A 15,092-nucleotide genomic window follows, 5' to 3' on the forward strand; every position below is an offset into this window, starting at 1 on the left:
TGATGTACGGCTCCGCATTGTGCTTGCTGATGTATGGCTCGGCATTGTGCTTGGTGATGTATGGCTCAGCATTGTGCTTGGTGATGTACGGCTCAGCATTGTGCTTGGTGATGTATGGCTCGGCATTGTGCTTGGTGATGTACGGCTCGGCATTGTGCTTGGTGATGTACGGCTCGGCATTGTGCTTGCTGATATATGGCTCGGCATTGTGCTTGGTGATGTACGCCTCAGCATTGTGCTTGGTGATATATAGCTCGGCATTGTGCTTGGTCATGTATGGCTCAGCATTGTGCTTGGTGATGTACGGCTCGGCATTGTGCTTGGTGGTGTACGGCTCAGCATTGTGCTTGGTGATGTACGGCTCAGCATTGTGCTTGGTGATGTACGGCTCGGCATTGTGCTTGGTGGTGTACGGCTCAGCATTGTGCTTGGTGATGTATGGCTCAGCATTGTGCTTGGTGATGTATGGCTCAGCATTGTGCTTGGTGATGTACGGCTCAGCATTGTGCTTGGTCATGTATGGCTCAGCATTGTGCTTGGTGATGTACAGCTCAGCATTGTGCTTGGTGATGTACGGCTCGGCATTGTGCTTGGTGATGTACGGCTCGGCATTGTGCTTGGTGATGTACGGCTCGGCATTGTGTTTGGTGATGTACGGCTGCTGCTCGGCCATGAAGCCCCCGGCAGGCGCAGTGTTTGTGCTGATGTTACTAGAGGAGGTCTGCACTCTGCAGTTATGGGGTAAGCAGAGCGATGGTGACTTTTCTGCCCCCCGCTCTGTAACATTTCGGGGTCTCCACTTTGTGGCTGAGTTGCTGCGTTTTTCTTTCCACTTCTCAATTAACACTCACACGTGGTGGGGGAAGATTGTGTTACATAATATCCTTCCTGAATACACCCCAGTTACAAGGTAGCCATACTGGTTATGTATATAGGGCGCCCCCTGGTGTCAGGATATTGAATGTACAACTTACACAGGATTTAGGAATCCATCCAGATTACTCTGAGATCCGCTGGTTTTATTCATCACAGCAAAAGACTCCAGGCAGTCGGGCTCTGTGGCACTGAGAGGCAGCGGCGATGAGAATACTGTGTGGCTGGAGAAAGGGGAAAAAGGGAGAGGACGATTGTTGGGATAGTATTAATATGGAAAGAGGTTAAAAGTAAAAGCTAAATAGGAGGATAAATAATGAGATGAATAGAGATGCTCAGGTCATGAAGGGTTAAGGGGTTGTCCACCGTTTTTGGAGCTACGCCTGGATGAATCAGCCCCTGCGTACGCCATAGTCTGGTGTGCACAAAACGCCTGGATGAATCGGCCCCTGCGTGCGCCAAATGCCTGGATGAGTCAGCCCCTGTGTGCGCCATAGTCTGGTGTGCACAAAACACCTGGATGAATCAGCCCCTGCGTGCACCATAGTCTGGTGTGCACAAAACGCCTGGATGAATCAGCCCCTGCATACACCATAGTCTGGTGTGCACAAAACGCCTGGATGAATCGGCCCCTGCATGCACCATAGTCTGGTGTGCATAAAATGCCTGGATGAATCAGCCCCTGCGTGTGCCAAAGTATGGTGTGCACAAAACACCTGGATGAATAGGCCCCTGCATGCGCCATAGTCCGGTGTGCACAAAACACCTGGATGAATCAGCCCCTGCGTGCGCCATAGTCTGGTGTGCACAAAACACCTGGATGAATAGGCCCCTGCGTGCGCCATAGTCTGGTGTGCACAAAACACCTGGATGAATAAGCCCCTGCGTGCGCCAAAGTCTGGTGTGTATAAAACACCTGGATGAATTGGTCCCTGCGTGCGCCAAATGCCTGGATGAGTCAGCCCCTGTGTGCACCATAGTCTGGTGTTCACAAAACACCTGGATGATCGGCCCCTGAGTGCGACATAGTCTGGTGTTCACGAAACACCTGGATGATTCGGCCCCTACGTGCGACATAGTCTGGTGTTCACAAAACACCTGGATGATCGGCCCCTGCGTGCGACATAGTCTGGTGTTCACAAAACACCTGGATGATTCGCCCCTACGTGCGACATAGTCTGGTGTAGACTGTTTAGCAAATGTGGGTTATTGAGTTAGGAACTGTTAGTATGGATTCAAGACAGTCTGATGAGCAGAAGAGGAGACTGTAGGGGGCAGAGTGCCCCTTTCTTACCTATTGAACCCCAGTTCTCTGCACACCGTCCATCCGTGGGCGGGCGTCCAGCCCTGGTGACACACAGTATAATACCTGCCGCTATTCACACTGTACACCTGGAGCAGCGAGCGGCCCGTCAGCAGCAGGACCGGATTCCTGTACTCTGATAATACAAGCAGATGACACAATATTCAATAACAGCCTCACGTGCGATAAATCTGCCAAACCCAGAGTCTATGGTGACCAATATATCTGTGATAACATGCAAATATTCTTTCAGAGAACAGCGCCGCCTAGTGGAAATAACAATCCTAAAAAAAACTATAGGCCTTACACAGACTTGGAAAAACTCTACCCATTAAACCCTTTTTGGCCTCTTTTGCACCATGTTTCCAGTACGTGTGGCATACGTTTTTTTACACGGATGATGCCACACGTACCCATTATTTCCTATGGTTTCACTCACATGTCAGAGTTTTTATACGGGCCGTTATTTAGCAGAATTAATGCCTAATTTTAGGGAAAAAAAAGATGTAGAATTTCCCCCAATTTTCCAAATAGTACAGGTACAGCAGCAGCTGTCTGCTGTACCTTGGCTGGTTTTGAAAAATAGAGGGGATCCCACACTGATTTTTTTAATTATTTGAACAAATAATTAAAAAAAAATGGCGTGGGGTCCCCCCATTTTTTCAAAACCAGCCAAGGTACAGCAGACAACTGGGGGCTGATATTTTCAGCGTGGGAAGGCCCATGGTTATTTGGCCCTTCCCAGCCTGAAAGTAGCAGCCCGCAGTCGCTCTATAGCAGTTACTGCTTTCCCAGCCAACGGGAAACATTCTGCTCTTCATTGACTGGGACAGCGAGTATGGGATCGTAGTGGGACCCCCTTATTGGATTACACCGGACCCCAGATTAGGGAAATAAATTGGTGAAAGAGGGTGTCTCTTGTCTTTATTTCTTTAATCATTTTCTCTTTTTATGTCTTTCAGGTTCACTTTTGTGGAAATCACTATGAATTACGTTGGACTTTTGTTAGTAAAAACTTGCAATAAATAGGTGGAGGGCTGTAGTAGGGGGGTGTTTGTTGAAAGAAAATTTATTTTTCATTTTTTTAACTACTAGATTAGTATTGGGGGTGTCCGCTAGATGCTCACCCATTACTACCAGGGCTTGATGTCAGCTGGCAATTCACACCTGAGAGCAACCCCATATATTACCCTGTTTTCCACCACACTAAGGCAATGGGAAGAGCCTAGTTTTGGTGCATCTAATGGATACGCCACCTCTGGGGAGACTGTGGGCTGCTATTTTTAGGCTGGGAAGGACCAAATAACTATCGTCATTCTCACCCTAAAAATGTTAGCCCCCAGTTGTCTCTTGGCTGGTTTTGAAAAATGAGGGGGACCCCCACGTCATTTTTTTTTTTTTTAAAGGATTTGTTCAAATAATTTAAAAACTCTGCATCCCCTCTCTTTTTCAAACCCAGTCATGGGACAGCTGAGGGTTGCAGCCCGAAGCTGCTGCTGTACCTGTGCTGGTTATGAAAATTAAGGGGAACGTCTTCTTTTCCAAAATTATTTATTACCTCTGACAAATAGCTGTACAAGCTATCGATCTGTCTGTAGCGCCGGAGTCTCTGCAGACCACCCCGACCAGGTCGCGTCCTTCGCCGCACTGTCTCGGCTATCCACGTGTGCTGCTGCCTCCTTCCCTTCCCGGGCCCTGTACATGCCGCACAGGAATCCTGGGAGTGCACCTAAGACATCCTCGCGCACACCGGCCCTACTTTTAAAGGGCTGGCATGCTATTTCCAGGAAATGCCTCTCAGCCTATGACTGAGGGGCACTGTGTATTTAGGGCATCCTCTCATTAGGGAAGGTGCCTGCGAAATGACTCTAGTTAGTCAATCAGTCTCCAGTCTGTTACCTAGCTAGTTGTCAGGTCCTGAGCTCCTGTTTAGCTATCCCTTTATCTGTCTCCAGTATACCCCTGCCGTGCCCACCATTCCTGTCCATACTTGCCTGTTCAGCCTGCCTCAGTCACCCCACCTGTATCCGTCAATTTTTGAGTCCGTCACCTGTCCTGGAAGTCAGCTGCCACAGTCCCGGTCACTTCCCTGGGATTGGTACCTGGCGTCCGCCTCACGGTGGGTACTTAGTTAAGTCCCTCCACCAAAGGGTAAGCCTGGGTACCTCCTATGATCCAGTGGGTCCACTAATCCCGCTCGTGGCCCCTACACCGGCCGTGAGCGTTACACTGTCTATCTAGCATTTATCTATCACTTTTCTGGCTTTGTACATCTTTTTTTCCGTAAATGGTCACAATAATGACACACCGATGTTGCACACGTACACATGGATGTCACACGGATGGCCACAAGTATACATGGATTTCACACGGATAGCCACACGTACACAGGGATGTCACATGGATGGCCACACGTACACATGGATGTCACACGGAAGGCCACAAGTATACATGGATTTCACACGGATGGCCACACGTATACATGGATTTCACACGGATGGCCACACGTATACATGGATTTCACACGGATGGCCACACGTATACATGGATTTCACACGGATGGCCACACGTATACATGGATTTCACACGGATGGCCACACGTATACATGGATTTCACACGGATGGCCACACATACACATGGATGTCACACGGATGGCCACACGTATACATGGATTTCACACGGATGGCCACACGTATACATGGATTTCACACGGATGGCCACACGTACACATGGATGTCACACGGATGGCCACACGTACACATGGATGTCACACGGATGGCCACAAGTATACATGGATTTCACACGGATAGCCACACGTACACAGGGATGTCACATGGATGGCCACACATACACATGGATGTCACACGGATGACCACACGTACACAGGGATGTCACATGGATGGCCACACGTACACATGGATGTCACACGGATGGCCACACGTACACATGGATGTCACATGGATGACCACACGTACACAGGGATGTCACACGGATGGCCACACGTACACATGGATGTCACACGGATGGCCACACGTATACATGGATTTCACACGGATGGCCACACGTATACATGGATTTCACACGGATGGCCACACGTATACATGGATTTCACACGGATGGCCACACGTACACATGGATGTCACACGGATGGCCACACGTATACATGGATGTCACACGGAAGGCCACAAGTATACATGGATTTCACACGGATGGCCACACGTACACAGGGATGTCACATGGATGGCCACACGTATACATGGATGTCACATGGATGGCCACACGTACACATGGATGTCACACGGATGGCCACACGTATACATGGATGTCACACGGATGGCCACACGTATACATGGATGTCACACGGAAGGCCACAAGTATACATGGATTTCACACGGATGGCCACACGTACACAGGGATGTCACATGGATGGCCACACGTATACATGGATGTCACATGGATGGCCACACGTACACATGGATGTCACACGGATGGCCACACGTATACATGGATTTCACACGGATGGCCACACGTACACATGGATGTCACATGGATGGCCACACGTATACATGGATTTCACACGGATGGCCACACGTACACATGGATGTCACATGGATGGCCACACGTACACAGGGATGTCACACGGAAGGCCACAAGTATACATGGATTTCACACGGATGGCCACACGTACACAGGGATGTCACATGGATGGCCACACGTATACATGGATTTCACACGGATGGCCACACGTACACAGGGATGTCACATGGATGGCCACACGTACACAGGGATGTCACACGGAAGGCCACAAGTATACATGGATTTCACACGGATGGCCACACGTACACAGGGATGTCACATGGATGGCCACACGTATACATGGATTTCACACGGATGGCCACACGTACACAGGGATGTCACATGGATGGCCACACGTATACATGGATGTCACATGGATGGCCACACGTACACATGGATGTCACACGGATGGCCACACGTATACATGGATTTCACACGGATGGCCACACGTACACATGGATGTCACATGGATGGCCACACGTACACAGGGATGTCACACGGAAGGCCACAAGTATACATGGATTTCACACGGATGGCCACACGTACACAGGGATGTCACACGGAAGGCCACAAGTATACATGGATTTCACACGGATGGCCACACGTACACAGGGATGTCACATGGATGGCCACACGTATACATGGATTTCACACGGATGGCCACACGTACACAGGGATGTCACATGGATGGCCACACGTACACAGGGATGTCACACGGAAGGCCACAAGTATACATGGATTTCACACGGATGGCCACACGTACACAGGGATGTCACATGGATGGCCACACGTATACATGGATTTCACACGGATGGCCACACGTACACAGGGATGTCACATGGATGGCCACACGTATACATGGATGTCACATGGATGGCCACACGTACACATGGATGTCACACGGATGGCCACACGTATACATGGATTTCACACGGATGGCCACACGTACACATGGATGTCACATGGATGGCCACACGTACACAGGGATGTCACACGGAAGGCCACAAGTATACATGGATTTCACACGGATGGCCACATGTACACATGGATGTCACATGGATGGCCACACGTACACATGGATGTCACACGGATGGCCACACGTATACATGGATGTCACACGGATGGCCACACGTATACATGGATGTCACACGGAAGGCCACAAGTATACATGGATTTCACACGGATGGCCACACGTACACAGGGATGTCACATGGATGGCCACACGTATACATGGATGTCACATGGATGGCCACACGTACACATGGATGTCACATGGATGGCCACACGTATACATGGATTTCACATGGATGGCCACACGTACACATGGATGTCACATGGATGGCCACACGTATACATGGATTTCACACGGATGGCCACACGTACACATGGATGTCACATGGATGGCCACACGTACACAGGGATGTCACACGGAAGGCCACAAGTATACATGGATTTCACACGGATGGCCACACGTACACAGGGATGTCACATGGATGGCCACACGTATACATGGATTTCACACGGATGGCCACACGTACACAGGGATGTCACATGGATGGCCACACGTACACAGGGATGTCACACGGAAGGCCACAAGTATACATGGATTTCACACGGATGGCCACACGTACACAGGGATGTCACATGGATGGCCACACGTATACATGGATTTCACACGGATGGCCACACGTACACAGGGATGTCACATGGATGGCCACACATACACATGGATTTCACACGGATGGCCACACGTACACAGGGATGTCACATGGATGGCCACACGTATACATGGATTTCACACGGATGGCCACACGTACACAGGGATGTCACATGGATGGCCACACGTATACATGGATGTCACATGGATGGCCACACGTACACATGGATGTCACACGGATGGCCACACGTATACATGGATTTCACACGGATGGCCACACGTACACATGGATGTCACATGGATGGCCACACGTATACATGGATGTCACACGTACACATTGAAGTCACATGGATGGCCAACATGTACACAGGGATGTCACACGGAAGGCCACAAGTATACATGGATTTCACACGGATGGCCACACGTACACAGGGATGTCACATGGATGGCCACACGCATACATGGATGTCACACGTACACATTGAAGTCACATGGATGGCCAACATGTACACAGGGATGTTACACGGATGGCTACACATACACAGGGATGTTACATGGATGGTCACCCATAGATGTCACACAAATGGCCACATGTACACATGGATGTCACACGAATGACTACACGTACACATGGATATCACACGGGCGGCCAAACGTACACATAGATGTCACACGGATGACCACGCGTACACACGGATGTCGCATGGATGGTCACATGTACACATGGATGTCACACGGATGGTCACATGTACACATGGATGTCACACGGATGGTCACATGTACACATGGATGTCACACGGATGTACAAAACTGACCGTGCAACAAGTGCATTTTAAAAACGGACTTGTTAAAGAGGCCTTATCACGTGCACACACAAAAAAGGCATCCTATAAACTTTAGTGTTATACACAAGCCACATCCAAAGCTGCATACAACAATTTTTACAAATTATCATACCCCATCACTTTCTGTACCGGGGTGTCTGCCCCCCCCCCAGCAATCTCAAGACTAAAGTGCTGCCTTTCCCCAATAGTGGGACCCTGCACCGATGGGTGACCAGGAGCGCAGCCGTGCCGGAAAAGCCAGAAGAGGGCGCCACTCTTCAGTCTTAGGATGTTTATGAACCAGGTGGGCAATAAAGATGCAGCTTTGGATGTGACCGGAGGTGAGTGTTCACACCACCACGATGGTACGTGCAGTCATCACGCCCGTCCTCACCGCTGGCCAGGGTCCGATTGCTCGGCTGTCTGCTCGGTGGGCAGAGGTTGGCACCGTCTGCGTGAGAACAGTTTAAGGAAGGAGCGCAGGCCTCCAAATAGTCAGGACAGGCTCGCTGCACCGCAGGATGATAAAAATACTGCACTGCGGAAAATGCCGGCACCGCCAGTTAGAGATTTCAGTACAAAAGATAAAAACTTTATTGCTCTAGTATATGGCGACGCTTACAATCTCCGCTGGATGGCTGTTAACTCTCAGGATCCCAATCCCTTGTATTGTGCTTCGCGGAGTCTCAGCCATTTTTTTTTTCGAAGTACCCCCCCCCCCTTTATGCTCCGATTCCGCACCCCCTCATCCTTATACCATTTCTCTCACTTACAGATGAGAAGGATGGACAGAGACGCTGCCGCGATGGACAGGATGATGGAGACGTGGACGAGGATTCGGGACACGCGGTGGAGGGAGCACAGGGGCGACTTCTCCTCCGAACTGCACAAAGTTTCCGATCCAGGAATATCTGCTCCGGGGGAAAACTAACAAGTGTTATTCCATTTACCGCCACCAGGGCGGCGCCGGTACCAGGCGAACAAGGGCAGGTATTAGGGCCCATGACATTCTGGAGCATACAGCAACCAATAGTCTATATACACCCAGACCAAGCCCCAAATCTCCCACCACCCCCTGCCATCGCCCCTCCGTCCTCTCACTCTGGTTCTGCAGGTCCGGCACTGTGGAGATGATGATGGCAGCCTCGTCCCCCACCTGTACTGTCCCGGCCTCCGACGAAGATTCTTCTCCGAAAATTGAGGGGGTCACATCCTGACAATGTAAAGAAATACAGAGGAAAACAAGAGTCACAAAATGACGCATGGAAACTACCACTGGGAAAGTAATGGTGGTGATAGCGTGTGTGACTACAGCCTGGTCAGGGGAAATCCACACACACTTCTCACACACACAAAGAAGGAATTCACCCGATTTACCAAGAACACTTATTTTTATAATATTATACCAGAAAAAGAAGCTATGAATTACTTACATATAATATTATACTCCAGAGCTGCACTCACTATTCTGCTGGTGCAGTCACTGTGTACATACATTACATTACTGATCCTGAGTTACCTCCTGTATTATACTCCAGAGCTGCACTCACTATTCTGCTGGAGCAGTCTCTGTGTACATACATTACATTACTGATCCTGAGTTACCTCCTGTATTATACTCCAGAGCTGCACTCACTATTCTGCTGGTGCAGTCACTGTGTACATACATTACATTACTGATCCTGAGTTACCTCCTGTATTATACTCCAGAGCTGCACTCACTATTCTGCTGGAGCAGTCTCTGTGTACATACATTACATTACTGATCCTGAGTTACCTCCTGTATTATACTCCAGAGCTGCACTCTCTATTCTGCTGGTGCAGTCACTATGTAAATACATTACATTACTGATCCTGAGTTACCTCCTGTATTATACTCCAGAGCTGCACTCTCTATTCTGCTGGTGCAGTCAGTGTGTACATACATTACATTACTAATCCTGAGTTACCTCCTGTATTATACTCCAGAGCTGCACTCACTATTCTGCTGGTGCAGTCACTGTGTATATACATTACATTACTGATCCCGAGTTACCTCCTGTATTATACTCCAGAGCTGCACTCTCTATTCTGCTGGTGCAGTCACTGTGTACATACATTACATTACTAATCCTGAGTTACCTCCTGTATTATACTCCAGAGCTGCACTCACTATTCTGCTGGTGGAGTCACTGTGTACATACATTACATTACTGATCCTGAGTTACCTCCTGTAGTATACTCCAGAGCTGCACTCACTATTCTGCTGGTGCAGTCACTGTGTACATACATTACATTACTAATCCTGAGTTACCTCCTGTATTATACTCCAGAGCTGCACTCACTATTCTGCTGGTGCAGTCACTGTGTACATACATTACATTACTGATCCTGAGTTACCTCCTGTATTATACTCCAGAGCTGCACTCACTATTCTGCTGGTGCAGTCACTGTGTACATACATTACATTACTAATCCTGAGTTACCTCCTGTATTATACTCCAGAGCTGCACTCACTATTCTGCTGGTGCAGTCACTGTGTACATACATTACATTACTGATCCTGAGTTACCTCCTGTATTATACTCCAGAGCTGCACTCACTATTCTGCTGGAGCAGTCTCTGTGTACATACATTACATTACTGATCCTGAGTTACCTCCTGTATTATACTCCAGAGCTGCACTCTCTATTCTGCTGGTGCAGTCACTATGTAAATACATTACATTACTGATCCTGAGTTACCTCCTGTATTATACTCCAGAGCTGCACTCTCTATTCTGCTGGTGCAGTCAGTGTGTACATACATTACATTACTAATCCTGAGTTACCTCCTGTATTATACTCCAGAGCTGCACTCACTATTCTGCTGGTGCAGTCACTGTGTATATACATTACATTACTGATCCCGAGTTACCTCCTGTATTATACTCCAGAGCTGCACTCTCTATTCTGCTGGTGCAGTCACTGTGTACATACATTACATTACTAATCCTGAGTTACCTCCTGTATTATACTCCAGAGCTGCACTCACTATTCTGCTGGTGGAGTCACTGTGTACATACATTACATTACTGATCCTGAGTTACCTCCTGTAGTATACTCCAGAGCTGCACTCACTATTCTGCTGGTGCAGTCACTGTGTACATACATTACATTACTAATCCTGAGTTACCTCCTGTATTATACTCCAGAGCTGCACTCACTATTCTGCTGGTGCAGTCACTGTGTACATACATTACATTACTGATCCTGAGTTACCTCCTGTATTATACTCCAGAGCTGCACTCACTATTCTGCTGGTGCAGTCACTGTGTACATACATTACATTACTAATCCTGAGTTACCTCCTGTATTATACTCCAGAGCTGCACTCACTATTCTGCTGGTGCAGTCACTGTGTACATACATTACATTACTGATCCTGAGTTACCTCCTGTATTATACTCCAGAGCTGCACTCACTATTCTGCTGGTGCAGTCACTGTGTACATACATTACATTACTGATCCTGAGTTACCTCCTGTATTATACTCCAGAGCTGCACTCACTATTCTGCTGGTGCAGTCACTGTGTACATACATTACTGATCCAGAGTTACCGCCTGTATTATACTCAGGATCAGTAATGTAATGTATGTACACAGTGACTGCACCAGCAGAATAGTGAGTGCAGCTCTGGGGTATAATACAGGAGGTAACTCAGGATCAGTAATGTAATGTATATACACAGTGACTGCACCAGCAGAATAGTGAGTGCAGCTCTGGAGTATAATACAGGAGGTAACTCAGGATCAGTAATGTAATGTATATACACAGTGACTGCACCAGCAGAATAGTGAGTGCAGCTCTGGAGTATAATACAGGCGGTAACTCTGGATCAGTAATGTAATGTATGTACACAGTTACTGCACCAGCAGAATAGTGAGTGCAGCTCTGGAGTATAATACAGGAGGTAACTCAGGATCAGTAATGTAATGTATGTACACAGTGACTGCACCAGCAGAATAGTGAGTGCAGCTCTGGAGTATAATACAGGAGGTAACTCAGGATCAGTAATGTAATGTATGTACACAGTGACTGCACCAGCAGAATAGTGAGTGCAGCTCTGGGGTATAATACAGGAGGTAACTCAGGATCAGTAATGTAATGTATGTACACAGTGACTGCACCAGCAGAATAGTGAGTGCAGCTCTGGAGTATAATACAGGAGGTAACTCAGGATCAGTAATGTAATGTATATACACAGTGACTGCACCAGCAGAATAGTGAGTGCAGCTCTGGAGTATAATACAGGAGGTAACTCAGGATCAGTAATGTAATGTATGTACACAGTGACTGCACCAGCAGAATAGTGAGTGCAGCTCTGGAGTATAATACAGGAGGTAACTCAGGATCAGTAATGTAATGTATGTACACAGTGACTGCACCAGCAGAATAGTGAGTGCAGCTCTGGAGTATAATACAGGAGGTAACTCAGGATCAGTAATGTATGTACACAGTGACTGCACCAGCAGAATAGTGAGTGCAGCTCTGGAGTATAATACAGGAGGTAACTCGGGATCAGTAATGTAATGTATGTACACAGTGACTGCACCAGCAGAATAGTGAGTGCAGCTCTGGGGTATAATACAGGAGGTAACTCAGGATCAGTAATGTAATGTATGTACACAGTGACTGCACCAGCAGAATAGTGAGTGCAGCTCTGGAGTATAATACAGGAGGTAACTCAGGATCAGTAATGTAATGTATATACACAGTGACTGCACCAGCAGAATAGTGAGTGCAGCTCTGGAGTATAATACAGGAGGTAACTCAGGATCAGTAATGTAATGTATGTACACAGTGACTGCACCAGCAGAATAGTGAGTGCAGCTCTGGAGTATAATACAGGAGGTAACTCAGGATCAGTAATGTAATGTATGTACACAGTGACTGCACCAGCAGAATAGTGAGTGCAGCTCTGGAGTATAATACAGGAGGTAACTCAGGATCAGTAATGTATGTACACAGTGACTGCACCAGCAGAATAGTGAGTGCAGCTCTGGAGTATAATACAGGAGGTAACTCAGGATCAGTAATGTAATGTATGTACACAGTGACTGCTCCAGCAGAATAGTGAGTGCAGCTCTGGAGTATAATACAGGAGGTAACTCGGGATCAGTAATGTAATGTATGTACACAGTGACTGCACCAGCAGAATAGTGAGTGCAGCTCTGGAGTATAATACAGGAGGTAACTCAGGATCAGTAATGTAATGTATGTACACAGTGACTGCACCAGCAGAATAGTGAGTGCAGCTCTGGAGTATAATACAGGAGGTAACTCGGGATCAATAATGTAATGTATGTACACAGTGACTGCACCAGCAGAATAGTGAGTGCAGCTCTGGAGTATAATACAGGAGGTAACTCAGGATCAGTAATGTAATGTATGTACACAGTGACTGCACCAGCAGAATAGTGAGTGCAGCTCTGGGGTATAATACAGGAGGTAACTCAGGATCAGTAATGTAATGTATGTACACAGTGACTGCACCAGCAGAATAGTGAGTGCAGCTCTGGGGTATAATACAGGAGGTAACTCAGGATCAGTAATGTATGTACACAGTGACTGCACCAGCAGAATAGTGAGTGCAGCTCTGGAGTATAATACAGGAGGTAACTCAGGATCAGTAATGTAATGTATGTACACAGTGACTGCACCAGCAGAATAGTGAGTGCAGCTCTGGGGTATAATACAGGAGGTAACTCAGGATCAGTAATGTAATGTATGTACACAGTGACTGCACCAGCAGAATAGTGAGTGCAGCTCTGGAGTATAATACAGGAGGTAACTCAGGATCAGTACAGGATAAATAATGTATGTACACAGTGACTGCAGCAGCTGATTAGTAAATAGGAGATAGAAGTAATGCTATGTATATATACACTTCTAACGTATAGATAACACTTATGGTAGCTGTGCTTTGTGTACCCACCGGATTTAATGTCAATAGCGCTGGCATTTTTTTTCTGCCAGTTTGAAAAAAAAAAACCCACCCCTATCTTTTCTATCTTTTTCTTACCTGAGTGCTGACGTCTTCTGGGAAAATATCAAATACGGAAATTCTTTTTGGTACCTGGAAAATATAAAATGAATGACATGAGTGGAGGGGACCCAGAAGCGCTTCTGTAGCCCGGACCCCGCGCGGCTCTGATCCCGGCACCTTTTGGGGATAATGTACCTTTGTCATCATGAGTGGCCATTCCACCGTCACTTGCTCTGCTTCTGCGCTGGGCTCTGCTGCATTAAAGGGCCATAATCTGGAAGCCCCCCACGCATGATGTATCCGGCTCTCCGCAGCCACATAGGTCACATGCTAAAAAGACGCAGATTGTGGCTATAACCCATGGAAAATGGCCTCGGTTACTGTAAATGACACAAAGCGGCGAGATCTTCCCTGAGCATGCTGGCCACATCCCGAGAAGACGAGCCATGGGTTGTATCAGGTGTCCTCCGGGGGTGTTCAGTTACCGGCCGGGCCATGATATACAGCTGTCTGCATGATACACTGATACTATTGTAGTGCCGGCCGGAAATTACCGCGAATCAGAGGGTGCCATGTCCGCGGCGCCCAAAACTACATCTCCGGGTCCCTCATCCCCCAGGAACGTACAACTATCGGTCATAACATTAAAACCACTCCAGTAATATTACGTCATTACTATTTTGGGGTCCATATGACTGTTTTGATCATTTTTTATTCTATTTTTTGGGGGGGGAGGTGCGGTGACAAAAAAACCCTACTTCGACGTTCACCATATACCGCACCATGCAGTAGTATTGCAGTATTACATCACCTTTGATGCCAATGGTAGGGCTTTCCATGTGTACAAATAT

At 47.6% G+C, this 15,092-nt stretch overlaps 1 protein-coding gene across 1 annotated transcript in view; it reads right to left on the reverse strand.

The window, feature by feature from the left end:
* Positions 1-14,677, reverse strand: part of LOC142256218 (transmembrane protease serine 3-like) — a 33,920-nt gene extending 19,243 nt beyond the window's left edge. The window contains exons 1-7 of the mRNA XM_075327790.1: positions 14,437-14,677; positions 14,278-14,331; positions 9,336-9,447; positions 9,008-9,145; positions 8,629-8,772; positions 2,168-2,312; positions 975-1,097 (exon numbers count right to left, since the gene is read on the reverse strand). Coding sequence (XP_075183905.1) covers positions 975-1,097; positions 2,168-2,312; positions 8,629-8,772; positions 9,008-9,145; positions 9,336-9,447; positions 14,278-14,331; positions 14,437-14,448 — 728 coding nt within the window. The 5' untranslated portion in view covers positions 14,449-14,677. The remainder of the gene's footprint in view (positions 1-974; positions 1,098-2,167; positions 2,313-8,628; positions 8,773-9,007; positions 9,146-9,335; positions 9,448-14,277; positions 14,332-14,436) is intronic.
* Positions 14,678-15,092: the final 415 nt, after the last annotated feature.

The sequence above is a fragment of the Anomaloglossus baeobatrachus genome, chromosome 11, assembly GCF_048569485.1.
Source record: "Anomaloglossus baeobatrachus isolate aAnoBae1 chromosome 11, aAnoBae1.hap1, whole genome shotgun sequence".
In the NCBI taxonomy this organism is placed as follows: Eukaryota; Metazoa; Chordata; class Amphibia; order Anura; family Aromobatidae; genus Anomaloglossus; species Anomaloglossus baeobatrachus.